Raw genomic sequence first — 26,515 nt, forward strand, 5'->3', positions numbered from 1 at the left:
TGGTGGTCTGCCCCCCATGAATGCAAAAGGCTTTTTTGGAATTTACTCTTAACCTATCCACTGTGTATTAGACAACTCTATTAATTATTATAGACTGTTATTGCAGCTTTCCTGACCTTCACATTGGGTCCTATCAGTGCTGATCTAAATGCATTGTTTTAAAGATTTCCAAAAAAAAAAAAAAAAAAAAAGAGGGGAAAAAAAAAAAAGAAAAAATTCAAGGCAAGCTTTGATGTGGCTTTAGCTGCCTCGATCGTCTGGCCGCATCTCAGAGATGTGTCACCTATGCCGGGAGGGAATAGGGAAATCACGTTTTGAATGGTAATGATAACATACTAATCACTTCCTTTCTTTGAAGATAGAAGCGAGATATTCTGTCAGCATCCCTGGCTGCTAGAGCTTGGAGGCACTGGTCTAGGTGTATTAGCTTAAGTGTGCATGTCAATACAGCTTGCATCTCCCAAGATCCATAGGGGCTCATTAGAGCAAGGTAGATCGTTTCGGTAGACAGCCACTCAGATAATATGTATGGCACCTCCTTTTTTTATTATTATTAGAAAGCATTTCTTCAATTTTTAAATGACATCTGTCAACAAGGCAAAGTTCTAGGAAATATTTTTTTGACAAATATCCAAAATGTTGTTTTTGGGTAAAGGGGTGCTCAGAGAGGTGTGTGTGTTTACACTGGGGGGGGGGGGAGGCTTCTCTTTTTTGATGGCTTAATTAGATCTAGTCTAGGATCAAATTTCCAAAGGAAATGAGCTTAAGTGTTAAAATACTGGCATTTTGGATGGAGAACAAACTAATGAAAATAGTAATTTCACTTTTTCACTATTGCAGACTCCCCAAGTGAAAATGCATCGGACAACACATTTTTACTAGAGTTTATTGTTATCTCATAAATGGGCAAATGACTTCTGGGAAAAATATCTTACACCTGCGCGCGTGTGTATTATTTATATATTCATATATATATTTAGGCATAAGATGTGTAAATCAAGAAACCAGTGTTTTGTTTCTACATCTTTGTTACATCAAACAGTCTGAAGAATATTCATGCTGTTCAGTATTCTGTATGAATAGCTCGTGGTTTTTATCACCTCACTTGAGTAGTACGCATAAAGGAAATATATCCTCTGCTGAAAATTAAGTTCATGTTAAAAACTACCACTTGCGTTTAAAGTGATGGTTTCATCAAACTATAGTTGAATAGAAATCATAGGTGCTGGCAGACATGTGTCACACAGCACTCTGTTTTGGAAATGCTCTTCAGACAGGTTTCCCGTATGATAGTCGCATTCTGTTTTGTGAGTTCATGTAATAAGAGCGAAGCATGTATTCCATGTTTCAAAACAAAAAATATTGGTACACATAATTATTATTGATCATAAAACCTGCCCCTTCCAGTGGTCCTTGTAACAGGCTCTTCCATAAAATCTACGTGGATATTTTAATGTTTTGGGATATGAAAGTGCAATTAAAAAGGGGGGGGAGAACATTGTAGACTGCTGCCTGATTTTTTTTTTTTTGTCTCTCTCCCCTTTTCTTTTTCAGAGGGCACATCTGCTCGATAACACAGAGAGGCTGGAAAGGTCATCTCGGAGACTAGAGGCTGGATACCAAATAGCAGTGGAAACCGGTAAGAACTCTGAGAGTGAGCAAATTGTCTTGCTTATGCACAGCAGTCTTCACAACACATGACATTTCAGGGAAACTTCAAAGGCGAAACAGAGACAGCAGCCCGAGATGTGGTTTACATATTGGGGAGACAATTGGGAGCTTATTTGCGCTTATCTTTTTTCAAGTTAAAAGGCATGACATCTACTGAAAACAGTTCCTGAGGTTTAAAAGTATACATCTGAAAAGAGATGGAATACTTTGTCTAAATTCTACATTTGTCTTAATATGCAGTTACATGTTGTCAGTTTACCCACCCGCAATGATTGCTAGCACACACTGCAGACTCCGGTTGTTTTTGTCTTTTACTTTTATTCATATATGTAAAAAATATCATTTTAATAAATTATAAGATATTAACTACAGATGATATATATCAAGGTTATCAGCTCAATTTTCTTGCAATCAGTTCAGTGACTGATTATGCAGCTGTTTCTGTGCAATGAAAGAAGTAAACAAACCATACCCCAAAATATACAGATGGAATAAAATTAAGGGAGAAGGCTAAATTGAGGCTCAGTTATTCAATTAGTGTATTCTTATTGACTACAACTTTTCAGTTGGTATTTTCAAAATGTTTTCGCTAAGTTTTGGCAATTTGTAGTGGATTTTTTTTTAAACCACCAATAGTTAAGCCTCCAAAGTCTAATCCCCTTAAATAAAGCTTGTGCAAAGTTACAGAAAGTTTCAGAAAATGTATGTTTGAGCAGTGAAGTAATTTTCTAGCAGAGAGTCCCAATTAATTGATATATTCCAATATCTTTTTAGAATTCAAGCCTTATTTAAGAGGTAAATTAAGTTGAACCCTTGTAGAGTTAAATATGTCAGTGTTAAGTGAATGGTATTACTAAATTGCCTGCATTTTAATTATTCTGGTCTTAGGGCTGTGCACAATAATGAAATGGACATATGGAACATACGGTGTAGTTTTTGGAGGGGACAAGGAAAATTAATTCTTTTATGCCTGAGGATGACACGTTCCTAGAGATGGACATTTGATAGCAGCAAAGTTTGCTTTTCTGCAGATTTTCAGGTCTGTTCTATCAGTGGTCATAACTTTTTTTTTTTAGAAGGACTATTTTAAACTGGTCAAAAATGGTTCCTGATCTGCTTTAGTTGAGCCTAGGTCTTTCACAAAGAAACAGTATGTAAAAATTCAGACTGATCCTTTTGGGGAAGAGATACCTTATATCCTTTTTACTTCATGTGGAATTTGTTTTATAGAGATGATGATTATGATAACTTCCATTGCGTATCTCCATGGTGATCTCTGAGAAATATGGTTGGTGGGCAGATGTATATTTATATGGAAAGGGTGTCTTTCAGTATCAACACCAGGTGAAACTGCATTGAATTCCATAGAATCACACTAATTCACCCCATCTTTGTGTCCATCTTTACTTTTAATCTTGAGCAGTAATATAGAGATATATATAAAAATAGATAACTATATATCATATGTATATATCTATATATCTATATATAGTTTCCTAAACTGTAAGAAGACGTGTGTGTGTGTAAATATAAATATATATATATATAGTTCCCTAAACTCTGTGAAGACTAGTAGTGTAGTGATATTATATGAAATACTAATATTAAATAATTTGGAGATTTTGAGTTTCGAAATACTAACTTCATTGCAATGTAGATTCTTGCAGAAGATTTTTATGGAAACGGATTAATAATATTTAGTTCCTGGAAGGGATCATGATGATTCTAGGTATGAGTGAATTTAGGTTAATTCAGTGCAACAAAAGAACTTACTTTTGGAGTTACTGGATGATCACTCTGTGTTGAGGTGTCATAATAAAATAAAATATTCCATTTTAGAGTTTCAATTCGTTGTTGAGTTGACCCCTCAGTCCCTGTCTTTCCTTGATTATTACTTTCATTACATAAAGATACTCTCTACACAGCACTGGTGAGGCCAAATTTGGAGTCGTGTTTCCAGGTCTGGGCTCCCCGGTACAAGACAGACGTTGATTTACTGGAGTTAGTCCAGCAAAGCACCATGAAGAGAATTAAGTGACTGGAGCATTTTTCACGTGAGGAGCGGCCAAGAAAGCTGACGCCATTCAACCTGAAGAAGAGAAGGCCTGGGGAGTTTATCAATGTGTGTAAATAGTTGATGGGATGGAATGAAAAAGAGGGAGCCTCTCTTCTCAGTAATTCCAGTGGCAGGACAAGAGGCAATGGGCATAAATTAATACCTGTGAAATTCCATCAGAACGCAAGAAAAAAACCTTTTACTGTGGGAATCGTCAGCCACTGAAATAGGTGGCCCAAAGCAATTGTGCAATCTCTGTGAAGATATTAAAAATCCAGGTGGGCACAGTCCTGGCTTTAGGTCACTCTGCTTGAGCAAGGTGTTGGACTAGACAATCTCAAGAGGTCCCTTCCCACCTCAGCCATTCTGTGATTCTTTGAGGAGGAGGAGGTGACAACCCTTAAATATCTATTCTACTTTATTTATGTGATGTCTTTTCACAATTATGGATATGTATGTTGCTTATTGTAATGAAGTTGGGTGATTTTCACCTCTGGAATAAGTCACGTTTGGGTCTTTCTTATTACCTTAATCAGCAAAAATATATATACTATTTTAACCTGCCCCTGTGATCATCTAAGGATTCATCTGACATCACATAACTAATTTAATGCAATTTCACATTGCCATTCCTGAAATTTACCATGATAAATTGGAAGCTTTTTTCCTGTTTGCATCTCTAAATTGATAAGCCCTTTCATCTTATGTACAGTTGTTCGTACAAGCTGAGATCTGTTGGAAGGTCTGACTTCCTTCTTTGAGCGGTGCCATTGATTCATGGGCTTCAGTGGTGTCTGAACAGGATTCCACTTATGTCACCATCTCTAAGACACAATCCAACACTGACTGTCAGGCTTTCATAGTTTGTTGGCTGTCATTTGTTGATACTGATGATGCTTAAATCTATGCAGAAACCTCCCAAAGGACTAAACAAAGCCCTTAGTATTTGGTAACCAGTTCTGTAGTACACGAGGCCTACTGTAAAGAGAAGAGCATTATTCTAAATATTCACAGGGGTATGTTGCAAATTTAACAGGCCTTTGAGTAGCTGATTTTGTAGACCAGTAAGTTCATCAGAGCATTTGCGTTTTAATTTCCTGAGTTGTATGGCACAGACATGAGGGAGATGCCTCAGGACATACAGGGCAACCACCGGCTGCTTGAATCTTGAAGGTCTCCATTGTTTGTACCAAGCAGGGAAAGTTTTAATAATGGCTGATAACACTGCAAAGTTCAGTCATCTGCTTTTTTTAAATCAAAAAAAGTTTTAAAAATTATTTCTTGTTGTTATTTTTTTTGTTTTTGTGTTATCACCTGCTTTGCTAGTAAGAAACAGACAAACAAGTTTACAGCCTGGTTAGTAGGCATTTCCACCACTCAATACTTACAAGCTCAGTATTCTTGATTTCAGATCATTTAGTCTGACCATATAGCCTCAGAATATAAGAAAGATTTTAAAAATGCATGAAAATTCCTGATTTTAGTCGAAAGGAGAGTCCATTGAATTAATCCTGATTAATTAATCACAAAATTCATCCCATTTTGGAGAGGGAGATTTCCTAATTCCGTTCCCCATGTTCAGATTTCCACAGCATCAAACTGAATTCTAGAACTTCATTATTTTGCCTGCAGAGTGTAGCGTAGTAAGGTATCCCCTTCTTTGTCAAGTCTTAGATATGTTTGCTCAGACAGGAGTATTTTGAATGAGGAATAGTTCAAAATGCTTCATTCATCTTCAGAGATAAAATTGGCATGTAAATGTAAAACACTGTCAAGGAGAAAAGCAAACCTTGTTGTAGAGAACCATTGTAACCTGCAGTTGAATTGCTTTCAGTAAGTTCTTCTCAACTGCCAGATACTTTCTAGCGAAAAAAAATAATCCTGGTGTTTATAAAATGCAGACTTCACTTTTTTCATGACAATGTAAGAGAGAGATCCAACCATTGAATGCTGTCCAGGCTTTCATGGCAAAACTGCATTGCAGGTATTTGTTTTTAAATTTTTTCCTTCATGAACCTCAGATATTTCTATAGCTTTCAGAACATGTAATTTGAGATCAAGTGTTGAGCTTGCCTCTGTGAGTAATGATTATTGGATATTATGCTGTGGCTCTGAATAGTTCTGACATATTTCTGCTACTAGAAGAGTTAGTAGTTTGTGGGTATTAGATCTATTCCTTGTACCGAATCTTAAAATTTTGTCCTAACTTCTGTTTTTATATCTCTTTTGTAATATATAAGCATGGTGTTTTAAAGAAAAGGAATAAAAGGAAGAACCACTCTCTTGTTCCATTTACAAAAAATCCTTCTGAATCTCGACTTCAGGATGCTTAAATTTTTTTCTCAAATCCTCCTTAGTCTTTGGGAATCCCAGGGAAATGTAATTCTGAAACAGTTAAAGGAGAAATTTCTCTGAGCAAGAGACACAACAGCTTATTTCCCACCCTTGTATGACATGAATAATTCTCAGTACTAAGGGATCCAAGCAAATTTCAGTGGCTTTCACTTGTTGTTATGAACTACAGTCAAACCTTCCTTTCTGGACTGAGCCTTAAATATATAATGTAATGTACTGGTAGCCCAGCAGACAGACAAATGGTCAGACCCGCCTCAAAGTATTGGCAGCCTTCTAGGTGGAAAGCAAATGGGACTCTCATTAGACAAAGAGGTGTGTTTACTTCTTTATGAAATAGTAGTAGTTATTTTCTTATTTAGATGCAGAATTGAGTGAAAATGCAGTGAATGGATCATTGAAAGTGTGTTAAGAAATGTTTGTAGAGGGCTTCTGAAGGCAGGAGTCTTCAAGTATAGTGACTTTAGGATGAATAGGGAACCATTTTAAAACAATTCTAGGAGATGTCTTGCCAGATACGAGTAATGGAATTTTGGGTACTAGCACGTTGTCCACAGCAGCATGTGGCCAATCTGGATTCCTGACTCCTTTACTGATGGAACAACCTGAACCCCTGCACCTGCCCTGAAGGACTTTCTCCCTCCATATTTCATGGGGTGGTTGTGCTCTTCAGGTATCATAAATGAGATGCACACGAGCTGACATAAAATATGTGAAACCATAAAAATTAAAATAAGTATATCCAGTAAACTGCTTCCATTCCATTATGGTTGCAAAAGCTGGAGGCCGGCTCTTCAGGTAGACAATATAGTAAGTGTTGCTATGATCAAACTAAAAGGTGTTTGCTCAGCTTCGAAAAAATTTAAATGGCCCTACATCCAATGTTAATTTAACAAAATAACAAACCCGAATGCTCGTACGTGTAGGGCTACATTAGCCTAGTGGAAAGGGTGATGCTTCTTTTGTGTTGCAATTTTGTATACTTAGTAATTTGCTTGCATTAGTTAATATCACTTGGGCCTTCAAACCCCACTTCTGTCTTCAGGTGCATGCATGTTCCAGTTTCATTTGAGGTCCAAATAACTAAGAGTACGGAAATGGAAGCCAAGTTTTGAAAATCAGGACCTTGCTTTTAGTGCCCCTTGCTTTAGAAAAAAAAAAAAGTCTATTCCTGTCCCAGATATTTACACTTAATATCCACCTATTTCATCTCTAATGAATTATTCATACATGTATATGTGAATACTGTATGTAAAACCTTTCATTAGAGAAAGAGGGCTTCTGAGTTCTGGAGCATATACCAATATCTCCTCCTCAGGTGTTTCTTTGATATGCCAGAACATCTTTCTACTGAAATCTTAATCCAAAGTTTCTACAGTGAAATGAGTTTTTATGCAGTTTCCAGTCACCATCAGAGAGAGCTTTTTCAAGATCCCTGTTTCTTCTGCTAGCAACAGTATTTCATGTTTCATATATAATTTTTTTCTTTGCCGCCTGATTTCTATTAAAATCTGTTTATTGTTTCAGAAATTCATTTTGAAGTGGCATATTGCATTCCTACATCTCTAAGCCCTCTGCCCTTCTTCATAGTCTGGGCTTTAAAGTGAGGAGGAGGAAGCAATAGGGAGAGATTTTTGTTTCTGAGGATGTCAGGCCTCAGGAGTCTCCCAGCGGCACGGTCATGGGGGGAAGCGTGTTCGGGTAGTGCTGCTGCCTTGTAGCAAACAGTCAGAAGCAGCACCGAGAGGGCGTGGAGACACCAACTACTGAGTTTCCATTCCTTAGTGTTTTAGAGTGCAGTTGTTGATATGAGCAAAGTGCTTTTTACACCTTCAGTTTCAATATTGCTTGCTGGTTTGTTGCTTGTCCAGTCACCAAGCTGCTGCCTGCGGCTTTGTATCTGCCACCTCCTCCCTTCTGGCCTTCCTGTCCTCCTTCCCTCCCTCTCACCAGGCTTCCCAGCTCTGACCTTCCAAATTCTAGCTCCAGATTCCTCTTTAATACTTTGTCTGTATCCAGATAATCCTGCCCACACTTACTCAAATTCTGGCACCATCCCCGTTTTCCTTAGCTCTGTGTTTCCTCTTAAAGACTTGATTCAACACCAGTGTGGGCCTTGTATGTTTGTGGTCATGAAAAGTTTACCCAGTAACCCATGTAACCTTGTCTAGTAGCGTTCAAAGTCTCTTCTTTCTGCTCAGTGGCCCTCTGCATTTGTGTGTGTTGTCTCAAATGTAGGATACAGTTTTGTTGGGTTTTTTTTTTTAGTATATTCATATATTTACAAATACAAAAAGTGCTTACCATAGAGTAAGGAAATGGTGAATTTTCATTATTTAAGTACTGTCCTCTAACTTCTTCAGGGTACTTAAAAAAAACCCAAAACTTTTCCAAACACTTTTTTGAAGAGACAAGAAAAACTTATTTTGTAGAGTTTTTCACAGTCTATGCAGTACTGTAAGACCATTTCTGTTAAAAGCTTATCTTTTGGGTACTCAGCACCTTTCAACTGGGATTCCAATAAAATGAATGCTTATCTTTCCTTTCACTTCAGTCGGTTTGGGATTATACCATTAATACAGCAAATAAGGAGTGTCAAATCTGTTCAGTAGTACCGATTTGCTAAGGTATAGTAGGAAAAACAGTGATCCAAATTTGGCCGTTTTGTTGCCTGTTCTGGGAGAAGTCCCAGGTTATTTTAATGTTCACTGATGTGCAGGAATTCGTTATTGTGCCATGGGACAATTCAACCTCAATTTTGTTAGGAACTGGCATCCAGTTGAAATAGTTCATTTAAGACTGATTTTTGGATGAACAAAACATTGCAATAACTCCTTAATGATACTATATTATATATAATAAAACAGTATTCATATTGCGGATTTTTATTCCATTCTAGAGTGATGGAAACATTTTGTTTCGGATATCAGAAACTTTATGCTTAAGTGCTTCCCATGTGCGTTCTGGACAAATAATCATATAGGCTAAAGCCTCTATATATTTTCACAAATACCTTGCACTTGTCCTAGAATACCTGTAATAATATTAATATCTGAATTATGAACTGAACTCAAAAGATAACGTTTAAAATATTATTTTTCAAGCACAGTACTGGACTACCTGGAAATAACCTCTTACTGAATCACTGAAAACAGCATTTCAACATAATCTTCCTTGGTGCTGACCCTCTTTCTCTAATGCATAAGATGGTATTTATTGATGAAGATATTAATTGTATTCTAAGTCCATAGCAAAGCTTTTGAAGACTTGTGTTGTAATAAAAGCATGAAGGTTTCAAAGTTGAGCTATGTGGTTACATTTTTTTGGTCTGAAGTTACACTACCTGCTTTGCTCAATTTTAAAATTATTTAGCCTCAGAGAGGTTTCCCCCTTTAATAACATTTTGGAGTTTGTTTTCTGGTTCTGAGCAGGTAAGCCAAATAAAGGGAAGCAGGATAAAAATAAAAAGATAAATAAATAGTAACTTTTGTTTCTAGCAGTCCAAATAAACTCTACAAACTACCTTGGTTTGGCAAAGGGATACTGGAAAAAGCCACCAGTTTGTCTTTCCTGCATATATATATATTCTCTTTCCTCATTTGCACAACACCCTCAGTCACTGTGCTTAGGTGTCACTGAGAGATGTCAGAGTTGTTTCTAACATACTCTGGTTGTCTTCTAAAGTCCAGGCAACCCATTGCGATGGGTGGACAAAGAATGTGAAGGCATGCTTATTAAGGAGATGTTCAACTTGTGTTGGCCAGAGAAGCTCTTTCAATCGGGTTTCATATTTTCCCTGAGAAAAATGAATTGAAGAGAACTTGTCCAAAAAGTTTCAGATAGTTGGGAACTGGTGGTTACTCTTCAATGGGTAGAATTCAAATCCTGATATATTGTCCCTAGATGCTCTTCCCTTTTCCCCATGATCTCTTCTCTTCCTCCCATCGTATACCACAACCACTTCTTTTGAACTTTCACCAAGTGAAATGAATTGATTCTAAGTGATACTGGCTTGGCAATGACAGTCAGTCTGTTACAACATTTAAAAGGGTACAGCCGAACAGAATTACAAGTCCTTTTGACCTTCAAATATATTAGTGCCCTGCTAATTCAATGGCTCCCTTTGGAGATTTCATTGTCCACAGAACATAAGCTGTGTATTTGTTAAAAAAAACCTGACTTTGGTGAGTTAGTATTTTGGGTGCCTAAGTGAACAACATGATATTCAATAGTTTTTAACAGATTTTTCACTACATGGGCACAGCTGAATTTGCACAGCATGAGGTCTTGTTGGGCAAAGACTCGCTGTATACAACTTACATCAAGAAGAAAAGTTGATGAGCTTAGCCTTGACAAAATAAAATACACCCTAGCTTTTTTTTTATATTTCTTATTTGAAGTCTTCTACCTCTACTTCCTGTCAGGCTAACAGTGTTTTCCTCCAATTGCGCTGAAGAACAAAGTTTTAACATTAAAAAATTTATTTGTATTGAACATACTTTTCTAGGTAAAGTCGATATCAAAAGGGTTTTCATGGTAGATCATCTTTCAAGTGCAGTATTTTGCCCTTTTACAACTTAGAGCTATAGTTACACAAATACCTTTTTATTCCGGTAGAAGTATGGAGGGAGAAAAACTCAAACTTCTGTCTTGAAGTGAGACATAGAAGCAGATGATTGCAAAATATTGTTCTCACTCTGGTATGGACTGATTGAAGAGCAGCTTACCTAGTTATTATTTCTTCATCTAGTTTGTCATGTCATATAGTATTTTATGCTAATGATGTTACTACCCTGGTTATAAAATATATTTTCTCCTGTAATTTCCAGCATTTATAGTCCAAAAAATTATCAAAATGTTGGATGTGCAAGCATGCATGTTTGGTACGTACTGAACTTTATGGAAAATTAGTTCAGCTGCAGTTGAAATGTCTGCTTATGTAGTGTGTGTCAGGTGAGGACGTAACCTCTGATTTTTGCAATACTGGCCATGCAAGTCTCTATTTTTAAATAAGGACTTTGTTTTTCAGTTAGATTTTGTGTGTACTGTCCTGCTTTTGAATGATGAGGCTTATCTCAGCCTAATAGCCCATAATATTAATTTTATTTGATCACTAAGTAGATGTATACATTGTAAAATTGAAATTAATGCCATTCTTACAGAAAGAGTCATGAGCTGAATGTAGCAAGCTCTTTACTGTCTAGCTTGATTTCATGTCAGGGTGAGTTCGACTGTTGATCTGCAGTACCAGTCGTCTTTCTGAACTAGCACAATAATTTCCTTTGAGTTGTTACAGCCTTGTTTTGAGAAACTGCTGCTAGTTATTTGCTACCAGCTCTTGTAAGGAACTGTAGACCCACAAGAGTGCTGTTCATGACTTTGTAAACTACAATTTCACAATTTCAGATCAGTCTATCATAGGCCACTTACATCTGTCCATTCTTGTTTCTCTACATCTTCCCTTGTCGCAAAAGTGCCTTTTTGTTTTCTTTGTGGTAACTTAACTAATTCAATCACAGATTCTGTGATTTTGTGTTCCTTGCATATTTTGCCTCGCTATTAATTTTCAGCATCAGCTGTGTATCACCTTGTGGTTGGTTTTCTGCTCTTTGCTAATATTTGCCTCATATTACTTCACTAGCTCCAAAAATGTAAATGTAAAATTTTATTTGGAATTTTATACTCTTGGCCTAATCATCACAATTGTAATAAATGCTCATGGTTGTAAACATGCCCAGTTATTGGCAGAGCATACATATTTGCATACTGAATTGCGAGTGTGTGCGTGCACATGCGTTTACGTGCCTGCTGGGCAAGGCAGGTTGTCTGTTTTGCTCAGTACGTTTCCAAGAAGGTTTGCAAGATAAGAGCATCTTTTCATGAGCATGTACTGAGGTGAAGCTGAGCGCAATGATGTCTGAATCTAGCTATCATGAGTAGCTAATTGTTGTGGTTTGCATTTGTATGAAATAAATCACACAGTTCACACTGTGTACCTTGCAAAGATAAATGGTGGTGCAAAGGTAATCTTTTACATCTACTTGGCTGGTCTCTACCATGATGAACTTTTCCATACTTTATGGCCTCTGTGACTTTCTAAATGTGAAGATTTTGGAGAGCGTTCATGTATTTGGGAATTTGGTTCCCATGTAGCTCTCTTGCAGGATCTAGACAGACAACATGCAAAGTGGTTAAGTGAAGAGAATGGTTCTGTCTTTGTTTTTTTGATTATTTACATAGATGCAATAATTCTATGGTTTATTACATGTGTCTCGAAAATATTAATTTGATTTTTATAATTGCATGTTTTAAGATTTCCATGTGTTGAATGTCCTGGCTCTTGACTGCTACAATAATTGGCTGGAATGCCATCTTGAGAAATTTAGTGCAAATGACTGATTATATTTGCTTTACTCAGTATCGAAGTGCTTTTGCTGTTTTAGTGCCATATTTTTCACTAGTGAAATATCAAGTAGAGAACTGTTAAGAGCAACATGCAGATACCACATACGTTTTTTTTTATTATTTTAGTTTATAAAATTAACTGCTTTCAGTTTTATGGTGAGAACGTATTTTAAATCCAGTCTAGAAACTATGATATTTTTTAAAATGAGTTTAAAGTGGTGAGTCAGAGTCTTGCTCAAATGTCAATGAGTCAAATGGAGGGTTTTTTATTGCGTGCATTGTAAAATATTCTACACAACAAAAATTCTGGCATCAGCAGAAGCTTTATAAATATGTCATGTACTAGATTAAGTACTTACCATAAGTATTTATAAGAAATGTTAATTTTCACACTGCCTCTAATTTTTGTCATTCCAGTTTATTGTGCTGAAAAGTTATTGTCTTAATTATTTTAGATTTGAAATAACCCAGCAGATGCAGAAAAAAAATGTTACTTTCTTGGGCTGATTCATGGTGAGTTAATAAGTAAATTAATTGTTATAAAACAAGCAAGCCCGCTTTACTGTTTTAAGTTCCTATGAAAGTGGGACAGGATGAAACTTAATTCAGGATCAGTGTCATGGTTTAGCCCCAGCCAGCAGCTCAGCCCCACACAGCCGCTCACTCGCTCCCCACCGGTGGGATGGGGGAGAGAATCGGAAAAGTGAGAAAACTTGTGGGTTGAGATAAAGACAGTTTAACAGGTAAAGCAAAAGCCGTGTGTGCAAGCAAAGCAAAACAAGGAATTCACTCCCTCCCTCCCGTGGGCAGGCAGGAGTTCAGCCATCCCCAGGACAGCAGGGCTCCATCATGCGTAACAAATTCTTGGAAAGACAAATGCCATCACTCTGAACGTCCCCCTTTCCTTCTTCTTCCCCAGCTTTATGTGCCGAGCATGTGGTCATACGGTGTGGGACATCCCTGGGGTCAGTTGGGGTCAGCTGTCCCGGCTGTGTCCCCTCCCAGCTCCTTGTGCCCCCCCAGCCCACTCGCTGGTGGGGTGAGGAGCGGAAAGGTCTTGACTCTGTGTAAGCCCTGCTCAGCAGGAACTAAAACATCCCTGAATTATCAACTCTGTTTTCAGCACAAATCCAGAACATAGTCCCGGACTAGCTACTATGGAGAAAATGAACTCTATCCCAGCTGAAACCAGAACAATCAGATACAATAAATTGTGGAGTTGCAGTTAGGATTTATTGTCTTTTTCTGAACTAATTAAGCAGTCCAGGTACCTAAATCAGATGGAATAAAACAATACTTGATTATAGATGTGATTTACCATTTTATGAAGAAATTGTAGGCACTTAACCCCATCTTTGGAGAAAACACTTATAAATACTTCTAAAAATCTGGCCCACAGAAATGGAAATGACACTAAAGTTCTGGAACAAATTCATCATTTGTAAATGTAATATATGTTTGGATAAACTTTACTGTTTTCTCCATGTTGATGACTTTTTTAGTTTTCTTCAGCTATTAAAACAACAAAATAATGTTTTAATCTCCTTTTTCCAAGAAAGTTGCTTCAAATTCAAAGCTAAAAAAACCAATCACATAACAAATAAGAATATTCCATAAGCTACACAGAACTTAAAGAAATATACGGAGGTGTGGTATATCCTCCTGACTACTCAGAAAGGACAAAATTGAGTTTGAAAGGTTTTGCTTTGGTGGAAATTGCCATGTTTTAATGGCTGTACAAACAGAGTGAGTGTTTCATTAAGAAAATAATTTAAACTAGTGGTTTAAAATAAGATTGACTGTAGGTATTTAATTGCAGGTTTTTACTTCTAAATTAAATCAAATGTGTATTTCTGTATGTTTGTAAAGAGCAGTGCTTACTATTTCACTTCATTTTCCTCTTAGTTACATAGTTATTTACATAATCATATTTCTTTAAACATCTTAAAAACTCAGACCATTTTTAACAAACAAGACCTTTCATTCATCTGTGATGCTCTGCATAACACTCGCACCATTGTATACGCATTTTGTCTGGGAACTACTATGTTTTGGTAGCAAATGAATGTTTGAATAATTGCTTTGTAAATCTATCAGATTTGAAGCTAAGTTTTGATATGGGCAGGTAAAATGTTGAATTAACACTGGAAATAGCTTTATGTTGTGTCCTGTTGTGCTGAATCTTTGCTTGGTCAAATACTCCAAGAAAGGTACTGTTGCCAAGAACCAGGTGACCCATGTTTTCACTCCTGCCTACAACACAGGTCTGGTGTCTGAGTATTAATAATTTTAGTTCTGTACAAGTTGTGGACTATCAGTCTGTTACAGCTTATTCATAACATGTTCTGCTTTGCATAAGGATGATCATAAAAAGTTCTTAAATTGTGAAGTTCTGCAAATGTGCTAAATATTACTAGTTTTGTAGTGCCCTCCTTATTAGCCATTTTAAACGCTTGCCAGTAACGTGCACACCGTGCCTTGTTTGTGCCATGAGTTTAGTAGTATCTCTTCACACAAATACAATTATTTAAATACCTAATATGTAACTTCTGTATCCTGAGATGTTCCTTTATTGACCATTTGTTATAATGAAGTACTTAGATGCAAAAATACCTGTGTGGCCTTGGCGTTTCCTGGAATTTATTTCCTTCCCAGCTGTTTTCCAAGAGTACACTCAGAGCTTCATTGATATTTGTCAGTGTAAATTATCAGGAGACTAATTGGTCACTTCTGGTTTTTCTTCAGATGTGTGAATGCTTGAGTAACAAACCACAACTCAGAAGAAAACTTAGCATGGTTTTACAAAGGGCTGATCCAGAGCTGGCTGAAGGCAGTAGGGATGTTTCTCTTCAGTTTGCTGAAGATCACATTGGAAAGAATGAGGCATAAGAAAAAAATCAGAAAGTCCACAACAGTTATGTGGCTCCTTCTTTTTCTGTGAGCTTTATTTTAATTTGGTAAAACATGTTAACGCCCACTTGATATTGGGTAGCCTCTAAGGTGGATGCATTTTTAGTGTTGGGAAATAACACCATGAATGGCCATTCTGTACCTGGGAGACATTAAGTTCAGAACTGCAGATATAGTTCATGAACCCAGTACTTCTACACTAATAGAGTGTTTTAGGTGTTTGAAAACTGTTTGAAAATGATCCAAGTAGAGTCTAGTCTTAACTTTTAAGGTTTTTGGGTTTTTGTATCATGTCAAATACAGCACTTTCTTATCTCCAAAGATTAAATTTGCCCATTTTGCCTATGTAATATTTATATATGGACAGGAAACAGAAGTCGGTATCCAGATTTGTTGACCCCTGAGATATAATATTGACCTCAGTGAGTATTAACTTCTCAGATCAATAAATGCTGTTATTGACCTCAAAGAAAAATCAATAGCAGCTTGTTAATTTGCAAACTATGACTGCAAGAAAACGGTACACATTTTGTTCTTCATTATCACCTATTTATATCTATATTTTAACGCCTTCAGTATTTCCACCTAGAGATCATCATGTCAAAACATTTCAATCCCAGCTGTTAGAAGGTTGGGGAGACAGGCATTATACATTATGGAATAATTGATGAGCAGTACATGTTATTTCCCATATCTCATGAAAATAATACCCTGAACAGTTGTATATCACCTGTGTTGTTTCCCTTTTTTGGGTAGTCCAGTTCATTTCATTTCATTTTCTCTGGTGCACTTCATCAAAACATTGCATAAAAGTACTATATTTTAGCTGCCATAAGAACATTTCTACATGAATAATAAGGGGGATGAAAGACTGACTACTGGAAACGAGGAGACTGAAAGTGATCACTGTAAAAATCATAATTAATATACAGTAGATTTTTCCTATTTGCATAAGGATGACAGGTTTCTAGGCAAAAATGTGCTCTGCAGCAGGCTGAAATATAACTATGTGACTATAACAAAGAAAAAAGTTTTAAGTGACAAAGTATTGGTGGAGAGGTGTTGTTTTGGATCATAGCAGGTTTTGTATATAAACACTGAAATGTCAGGTTTTACATAGTTTGAAATGCCTAAAGAATGCCTATTGCTGAAATTCAAATGTCATAACAGTTCTTCTGCATATATATCACTTTGATATTTAAACTTAAAAACCTCATAAATGATTTAATATTACTTTGGCCTTGTTATGATCTGACTGCCAAAAAAGGCAGAGGCTGATTTTTATCTGGTCTGGAGAGTAGTGTTTTCATTCACAGAAGACAAAGCACAAGTCTGTCAGTCTTTTACAGCCACTAATTCTGTCTGATACATCTGCAGTGATCTTGGCAAACTGATTGCTATGTTTAGAAAACTTTTCCGTCATTAAATGACAGTGTGAGAGGTATTCAAATGCAAAAATATGGCAATAGTTTAATTTTTACAATAACTGAAGTGGCTGCGGTTTTTTTTGCCAGTTTGATGGCTATATGATTTTGCCCTTTAATATCAGGAAGCTCCCAGAACTTCATATGTGCATCCATGTTATCCTCTTGAGAGACAGAGTCAATGATATTAGACTCATTCTGTAAATAGGCAGACCAAAGCATAATGAGGTTAAATTAAAAAAAAAAAAAAAAAAAAAAGAAAAAAAAGGAAAAAAAAAAGCAGCACCAAGCTAGATTAATCTCTGAGGTTCCGATAAGTGATGCCAGTGCAGATCTGGAAAGGTGTTTGTGGTGATTATGCAGTATTTTTTCCGTCTTACAGAAGAACTCCTGAATGGTCAGGAAGGGTGGTATCTGTAAGCAGACATCCCAAGTGCTCGCAACAGTTTCCCCGCTTCTCTCTGATGTTTTGAGCCATCTTTGAATAACTAAGGAGTTCAGATCCTTCTACAAGAGACTGAAACAGAAGTGATGGGGGAAGGTGGCAGATTTGGGGAGGATGGAACGTTCATAGTCACACTGCAGGAGCAGAGAGATCACGTCAATTTTACAGTTTAGGGTTATCTCTTTTCAGCCCACACAGATTGGAGAGCAGCACCCAGGTATTCAAAGTGCCAAATTGTCCATGGTCTATCGGAATCTTAGTAGTCGAACTGGGAATAAAGTCTGGGGCACCCAGACGAACTCTGGACTGTGAGCCAAATGTGGCTCCTTGACTCTGCAGACCACTTATTTTTCAACCTGGAAGTTTTCTAGTCTGCTCATGAACGCTGTCCTACAGTGGCTTGATCTCAACATGACCCCAAATCTCAGGATTACAGAAGATGGTGCCAGTGACAGTTCTCATGATGCCTTAATATCTGTCTGGCACCTGGTGAATTCTCTGCTCTGGAAGTGTTGTCTTTAAGGTGTACTGCAGTTCAAGAAAAAAGCCTTACAAATTCAAACTCCCAGTCCTCTGCTATGAACATCTAGTACTTTATTTTCCCTTTTAATATTCCCCGTAATCACTAGAACTCTTTACTTAAATGATGAGAAGCTCTTAGGACTGATACTGGGTCTAACCTACTCAAAAGAGAAGGAAATAGAATCCACGAGGTTTAAATTCTTTAAAAGTCTTGTTCAGAATCCAGCTTGTGTGGTACGTCAGGAGTTCAGTTTGTAACTATAAAATCACTAAATTGAACTTCTCAATAGATGTCACTGACAGTCGAGTTACTGATTTCCATAACTGAAACGTTTTGAGATTTTGCACTAATAGTCTGTGGGGCACAAGCTAGTAATGTTATGAGATGAGATGTTCTGTTTGGCCTTTTTGTGAATTACTTTTACTTTCCACATTTTGCTTTATTAAGGGAAATTTCCATTTACTTCCTATTTTGGGAAGAAGTCTCTACGTTATTAAAGTATATAAAATATTTGATGCCATAAAATGGATCTATTTTAGTTTGATAAACTAGAAATATGCTGCACTGTGAGGGTCATAGCTTATAATACATACTGTTAGTACTTTTTCATTTTTCTATATTAGGAGATTAGTGAAAAATAAGCTCTATCAATTAAGTTTTATTGCAAAATTATCTTCAGATGTACAGCAGTGAAGATGATATTGAGTGATAACACTAGAGTGGATTTTGTATAAAGCAATTACAGCTTGAAAACTGCAATCTGAATGAAAATATTGCTCAGGGTTTTTTCTAATCTAGCATTAATACCAAAAAACCTCTTCCTTTGGAAAGTGCTTAAATTACCTCTATTAAACACAAGACATTCCTAAGGTGTTCATGTGTGCTATTGACGGAAAAATACTTTCCTGATACCTGGTTTCACTGCTCATGCTTTAGCAAATCTGTAAAGTACATTTTAGCACATGGTTCCACCGCTTAAGATGATTCTTTGTTTATAATATTACCATGTTTTCATAAAGGTATTGCTTTGTTGATATGAATAACAGAGTTCTTATTTCAGAAGTTATTTTATGTAGTTGCACTTCGATGCTATGAAATTTTTTGCATTCTTAAAAGCAACAATTTACCCTGAGAGAAGCAGCGAGCCTTTTTCAGAGCATGATGTAATACATTCAGCCACATATGTTTCCTTGACACGTTATTCTGGAGTTGAAAGTGCATTGAGCTTTGCAAAATGAATTTCATGAACTTTGGATGTGAATTGTTTAATTCTGTTCATAATGAATGAAATCTATCTGAATGCTCAAATCATTCCTATCATAGGATTCCATTCTGCCACCTCACCTTTGGTGGGACAGACAGCCCCTCCAAATACATAGATTTTGTTAATTGAGACAGACAAATCAAATTGTTCATTTTTGAACAATTTTGAACAATTGAATTTTGCACGTAGCATTCACTGCCTGTTTTGGAATAGCATACTTCAAAATGTTTTATTGTGTGCACGTACAAGAGAAGCAGCTCCGTAAAACACACAATTTGGAATAAACTGAACAGTACCTTAAGGAGGGTCAAATAATTTCAGAAGTGCGTCAGTTGTACTCCATTGTTTCATTGTAGGTAAATGGTTTGTGGCTCTGAAAATCTCCAGTGATGCCAGCATGAATCAAGACAATTGAGTCAAGTGGTTACAGGTTTCCAACCTTTCAAATTGATCAAATTGAAATAGCCCATTAGGAATTGATTTAAATCAGTTTAGATAAGCTCAGTCTTAGTCTTGGCCCTTGAGGCTTTGGCTACTGAAAGTTCACTTGAAGCTGGACATATACCAGCTCCACAGGCCATCAACTTTATTAGTGTGGAGATAAGCTGATTAGATCTTGTCAATCAAAGGTGCCAATATCTCAATTGAGTGTCTCTCCCAGTCTTTCTCTCCTTCTTTGTTGCCCGCTTCAATGCCTTAAAAAAAAAAAAAAAAAGAGAGAGAGAGAGCAAGCAAGCGAGAGATGTGTGGCATGCGTCCCCCTGGTTGTCACCAAGCAGGGTGCAAGGGTACTGTGATGATGTGATGACTATATTAAAGAGGACATCAATTTGTTTTAAAGTGTTTTGATTTTTTATGGTGGCATTAAGAGAGAGAACATTGTGGTTGCAGCTTTACTAGAAAGCAAAGAGTTCTAGAAGGAGAGAGAAAAAAAAAGTGTTTCTTTGAAACCTACCGGGTCTTTGAGTCTTGCTGTGCCAATGGGCGCTTAAGTGCTCCTGTAACTGGCATACTCTGATCCACCACCAGCTTAGGTACTATTCTTCTCTCCAAATTATTAATTTATATGAAATGAAAAGATTTGTGGATGTTTAATCCTTGCAGAAGTATTTTTAAATATTTGTTAAATATAGCCTGTTTGGGAAATGTTTGGTTATGCCAATAATGAGCAGGATATATTTTAACAGTCTGAGAAATTACAGCATGAATTAAGGTCAGGTTAGAACATACACAGTGACCCTCTCTCTGAAAAATGAAGCTATGCATGCACTGAATAAATACATGCAGGTATTTGCATCTCTGCTTTGTAGAGTAAAAACCAGATAAACAGAACATCAGCTGCAAAAATCTAATAGTGCAGTGTTTCAGCTTTAGGCTTCGTCATATAGTTAAAGATGGTATAGAGGAAAACTGGGCTTTTGTTCTTCACATCTGAAGTTTGCTCACACCATGCCTCCCTCATACTTCAAATGCAAACAACAGAAGCCCGTCCTTTTCTTCCATCACCCTACACTCACCACCCAATGAAGGCTGGAGCTACAGTGCTGCAGAACTACATCGCCACACTGGATTATCTCTCTATCAGTTATTCTTCACTCCACTGTATCAATTTTCTGCTAACCAATCAGACACTCCTCTTAGAAAAGACTGTTTGACTATTTCTTCTAGATAAATGTATTTATAGCTACAGCGATCCACACAGGCAACTCATGTGCTACATGTCTTGGGGACAGAAAGGGAAATACTTGTTCTTTGCAGGACACTTCAAGTGTGTCCCCTCTAGTTAATGCTGCCATTTGGGGATGTTCCGGGGGGGGGGAGGTGGGCAGGGAAGAAAGTATCCATGTGAAGATCTTAATTATTCACTTGATTACTGGAGTTCAGATATTACTCTGGTTTACGTTGCAAACTGCAACACCATGTATTTACATAGAATGGAAGGATGCTCATTTCTAATTGCAGCTTTGTTTCCTGCCAGTCGTTCTCGCCAGCTCCCTGTTCAGCCTGCATGCAGAGGGGAAGTTAATAGCCAACTTCAGCACAAGGAGGATTTCCCAAGAGTTAAGCTGCCTGCTTTATTCAAGTAGGAGTTTTCTTTTGCAACTCCCCCCAAAAGATAAAAAGTTCCAAACAAGCTTAAAGACATTTACATTGGAAGAAATTGTAGGGGAGAATAGCCTTATTGCCTTATTGTAGCTAATTAGAATTCCTCTGCATTTAGATGAGGTTGTTGAGCTCTATTTTTTTTTCTGTTTAATACACTGTTAACAGCTCTTATGCTGCAGTTACAGTCAATCAGAGGCGAATGGCTTTTTGAGAAGGTATTGAAGGAAATCTATCTAGCAGACCACTGATCAAATGATGCACCTCTTTCCTCCAGCTACTTCCCATATTGAAATCACTAACTCATTGTTTAAAATCTCATTTTGAATGCTAAGAGGAAATGTATTGGAGTTCCAACTTGCCCTTTGATTGATCTGCCTTACCTTCATTAGTCATATTTTTTCAGACTGATGTTTGTTTCTAATGCAGTTGTCTTTGAAAAAAACATTTTTTACTGGTTGTGTGGAACCCTGCAGCATGGAACCGAGTCAACAGTAGAAAAAACATGGTGATAATATTTGATAGTAATCTAGTATTTCACAGTAAGACTGGATATTTGGTCATGACTTCCAAAATAATGTGTACATTATTAAAAATAGGGTGTGCTCAACTTGAAATTACAGATAGGTGAAACGTATGTTTTGTCTTAGCATTTCTGAGGGTGTTAAATAACATTTTTATCTCTTCTTTCAGTCAAGTAGCAAGTGGAGAAGCTCAGCTCCATCTTGATGGCTGAGTCTAACATAGTTTTATTGTTGTGTTTATTTCAGCAGACCCTTCAGTTAAAACTTAAATTCAGCTTAGTATAAGGCCGCAGATGACAGTAAATACAATTTCTAGAGAGATGCGTTAGCCAAATAAACAGGGGGGTTTGGCAAGTTTTTACTTCAGGGCTACAACTGCTACTGTAGTTATTTGAAGTTTGCATCATGTGTACTGTATTTAGGGATGAGTGCGCCTAATGAAAATTATATATGCTTGTAAACATCCTCCCATTGTTATTTAATAAAAGCAAATCTACAATGTTGCTGGAAGGACTTGTACGTTAAGGCTCTCTTTGACAGCAGATTTGTAATGTTCTTATTGAAAGTGCTTAAAAGTCATTTAGGGAGGGTCTGTAACTTTGAGGCCACCATCTTGAGGGAATGGTTTCAATGTAGTGACTCAGTTTTGGACATAAATAAAAAGCTGGCAGTGCTAACTCTTGGTTTTTTCCCTTTGGAAGTGTTATTGTTAAACAACGAAGAAACCCATTCAGTTCATGGTATTGTTACAGTTCAGATGTAAAACCTTGAAAATGTCTTAATCAGTACTCTCTGTTTCCATTGTATCTGGGGTTTTTGTTTGTTTGTTTGTTTTAGATTTGAATTTAGAATTATTTCATAATCAGCTAATGAATGTGTTTCAGTGAGGTACATACTCCATCTACTTTCACAAAGTTCCCCAAGCCATCTTCTAGAGATAATATTTACTGACTATGTATGTGCTGATTAGTGTACGGAAGTATATTGCATATATGGCAGTAGAGGCCAGGTTAAGGATATCCTCTGTGAAGTATCAAACACAGAAGCAAAGATGTTTTAGTATTTAAAAAAAAAAAATAAATCAATATTTGTTTTATGTTCTTCCTTGGAGGTTAGTCCATCTTTCAGCATTAGAGGGCCACAAGCATCCATTTTCCCTGTGTACCCTGCAGCTTGCCGGTTTCCTAACCAGGGAGAAATGTAAGTGAATACTGGAAAGTAAACTTGCGGTTGCCTAACGTGCCTTTTCAGAAGACTCCTGGTTTTAATGAGTTTGACAGAAAATGTAATTCAGAAAAAGTCCTTAATTTTTACTTCTTTTTAAAAATTATATTCTTGAATTATGAAGTAATGTGACTGTTCTGCTTTTAGAACAACATTCAGATGTCTTTGATCTGTATGTTTTGGGAATTCTTATTAACTTAAACACAGTCAGTTTCAGGAAAAGTCCTACAAGGAGTAAGGATTTTTCTTAAATGGGGGGGGGGGGAAAGGAAAACAAAAAAGGGAGAGAGAGGCGGGGAGAGAGAGGAAAAATCTTTTCCTGTTTCTTCCCTGAGGCTGAACTGTTTATCACTCCATCCTTGTTCGATAGAAGTGAATTTTATAATAAAATTTTCCCTAATCGGGCTCTGTCAGTGAGGTGTCTTATCGTGGGGAGGAAAATGACACCGATCCTATCGAAAAACAGAGACGATGTCACAGTGTCCCCAATCACAGCTACTCAGCTTCCATATCTACCTTCTCCACAAACACCAAGCACTGCTTTTTCATAAGAACATCAAAACCCAGCGAAGTCATTAAAATTGCACCCGCGTAGAGTTGCAGGGATCAGCCGCACTAGCGCAAAATGGGATGTGGGAAAACAGACTCTCTAAATGTGCTAATTCCATTGTCACGTGTTTACGGCTTAATTTTAATCAGTTAAAAAAGCCACACATTGCAATAAATTGGCATTATCTTCTGTGACACCAGAGGACACAGTTGGTTCAAGGATTTAGAGGGTCGCTGGCAACAGTATATAGTGTTACAGACAAAGTATTTTTACGCTTGAACTACGGTAGCTAAGGTGCAATCCCCAGTTAAGACTGCAAACAAAGACTATAACCCACACAGTACTAAGTTCAACATGCAGACCACCTTCAGCCTGGAGACGCTATAGAATGCTAAACTGAATATTCCTGAAGAACATTTTCTAATTTAATGGTTGAAGGTAATTTGTTGGCCACTATAATTGAGGTTGCAATTCAGTAGTGTTCTCTTATGTGTCCCGTACCATAATGAAGAAAGATCTATTGGAAAAATCCCTTTGCTTTATTTGCGTTCCGTCTCTAAACTGATGGTGCTTGTTTACGTTGTGCCATTAGATTTCTTCCTCGAAACTATGCATTGCATTTTCTATTCATCTGCTCACAGAAATGTAGGCAAATCAGCCAACGTGAACTGAAATGTGATAGTAGTAATATTGCTGCTTCCAATGAAAGGTTTGTGGAAAGTTTAAGTTTTCTAATTAGGCAGTATCGCAGGTCACATGAGAATTGTACATGGTATCTGCCTCTACTCCTCCCATTTTCTTTCTTTTCCTTCCCCCTTCCCCCTTAGACTTGTTCTTTCACTTGAATATGGCTGATCAAAATGTTTATAAGCAGCAGGAGAATTATTTTCTGTAGAGCAGTATGATCTAACTAATAAACATCCATTTCAATAAAAGCATGTCTATAAAAGATGTCTAGTTTTATTTCAATGGATCAAACATGAAAAATGTGTGTGACCAGTTTAATTCTAGAATGAGCAAACAGAAAGCAACCAAAGAAACAGTTGGGGTAGGAATGTAACTTTTACTGAATAAACAGCTCCCTTTAGGATGTGAGCACGTCCACAGCCAAGCACAGACGCCTGTTTGAAACAGCACTAAAGAGCATTGCTAAATAAGTACACAAAGTCATTACTGTGAAAAACAAGATGTGTCTAGTGTAGGACGCAGGTTGTCACTCTGCTGTTTCCAACATTTGATATTTTGTCTTGGACATGTTAGTGCCAAGTACGTATCATATAATTTCCGTGCATTCTAAGCCCTACAAGCTTTTCAAAAATAAACATGGAAATGGCCGAAGAAATTACTAACAGTCAGCGATGAACAGCATTAGCAAATAAAGTGGAATTAGTTATATGGGTGCCTCTTACATGTAAAGAAATAGGAAAGAAATTGGTAACAAACCTGCAAAACTGTTTTGGATGGAAGACAAAGGGACAACATTAGCTGAGCTTGAGTTAAATCCGGGATATTTTCATTAATTGCATGTTTGTAAAAAATAAAAGATGCTAACAATGAAAAAACAAATTCCGTAAGTATATAAAAAAGGTTTTATACTCTACTAATTAACTTATGCATAAATAAGTGAAATCCTGAAACAAGTTTACTGTCTGATTTTCCTGAATTTAATATCTATTTCTGTGCTTGCATTTTTCTTACTGATCTGGGTTTGTAACATGATGCAAGCTATGTTTTTTGCACTTCTTACCTGTTTAAACAGCTTGAGTAAATATGCAGGGTCATTTTATTAGAATAATAGAAAAAAAGAACGGAGTGCAAATATAAAACACTGTTCGCTTCCATGTCTGGATTAGCGGCGAACTCTGCATGACAAAAAAAGACTTCTTTATGTCAGAATACTTGGCCTTATAAAGACCATTATGACTTTGTTCTCTGAAACAAAATACAAACATGTAATTGTTCGAAAGATTTTACTGGAGAGTTTTGCCACTCTGTTTCTATGGATATGTGCTTATATTCTGCTGGGAAGAGTGCGACATTTTTTAAAAAATGCTTTTTATTTTGGTTTAAAAGCTGGCAAATTAGCTAGGGGAGTGTTTCTTTAACTAAACAAACTACACTGCTTGCAATTTTCCCCAGTTAAGAACCCCTAAGATTGTTCAGCTCACGTATAACAAGTGATATAGGTCATGACATATCATAGCCAGGTTCGGGACATCCACTTGGAATGGACTAACTGGTATTATAACCTGCCTGAAAACCATTATCCAGCTCTCTAGAGGCATGAGCTGGTCAGTCTCTCTCTTTCTCTCCTTCTCTCTCTTAAAACTGCCCGATTTTTACGATCCACACTTAGATCCTGTGCTGTAACTGGTTTGTGATCATATTGAAATGGAATTACTGAATTTGGTTGCTTTGAACTGAGTGTGGATTGGGGCGAGGAAGTGGAAAAGCTAGTTCATGTTAGATGCGTATATAGGCGGAGAGTATTTGTTGGTGCTTATATTTGCATGCTTCTGTGCTAAAATTCTTAGCTTATAGCCCTAAGCGAAGAATTTACTTGGTCCTTACAGCAGAGTACTAAAATATTTTACGCTGAATGTATCACTCTGAAAACAAAAGTGTAAATCTAAGTAGGTATTTTGACTCTGAAAAGATGAACGCAAAACAACCAATATTAATGTATCCAGACGTGCATTTTAAAGGTTATGAGGTGAAAGCATACTTATATATATATATATTTACATTCTCTAGTATCTTTTTAATAAAAGATGAGTGAAAATCATTGTTCCAGATCAGTTTCACAGAAAAACGTCAAAATAATTTATGAATTTGCACAATACTTGAGTTTCATCTTTTTATATTATGAATAATTTCATTAATTTATATCTATAATTATGCATATTGTATTAAAATAGTCTTTCATTTATGCAGCTCATCACTTTTGTAAATTGTAGGTATGTTTGCTTATCTAAATGCAACAAAACCAGAGGGTTGGCACTCATTTATAAAACTATGAACTTCTTGCGATATACTTTCGCACACATAGGCTGCGCCATTGAGC

The 26,515-nt window shown here is 36.8% G+C and overlaps 1 protein-coding gene across 6 annotated transcripts in view; it reads left to right on the forward strand.

Annotated features, from left to right (window-relative positions):
- Positions 1–26,515, forward strand: part of VTI1A (vesicle transport through interaction with t-SNAREs 1A) — a 284,395-nt gene that overhangs the window by 65,555 nt on the left and 192,325 nt on the right. For 5 of the 6 annotated variants that reach the window (XM_064464158.1, XM_064464159.1, XM_064464156.1 and 2 more), the window contains one exon: positions 1,555–1,639. In XM_064464158.1, coding sequence (XP_064320228.1) covers positions 1,555–1,639 — 85 coding nt within the window. Of the gene's footprint in view, positions 1–1,554; positions 1,640–3,596; positions 9,384–26,515 lie in introns of those variants that run through there. The other variant, XM_064464161.1, reaches the window with a different exon arrangement.

This window comes from Phalacrocorax carbo, chromosome 12 (assembly GCF_963921805.1).
Source record: "Phalacrocorax carbo chromosome 12, bPhaCar2.1, whole genome shotgun sequence".
In the NCBI taxonomy this organism is placed as follows: Eukaryota; Metazoa; Chordata; class Aves; order Suliformes; family Phalacrocoracidae; genus Phalacrocorax; species Phalacrocorax carbo.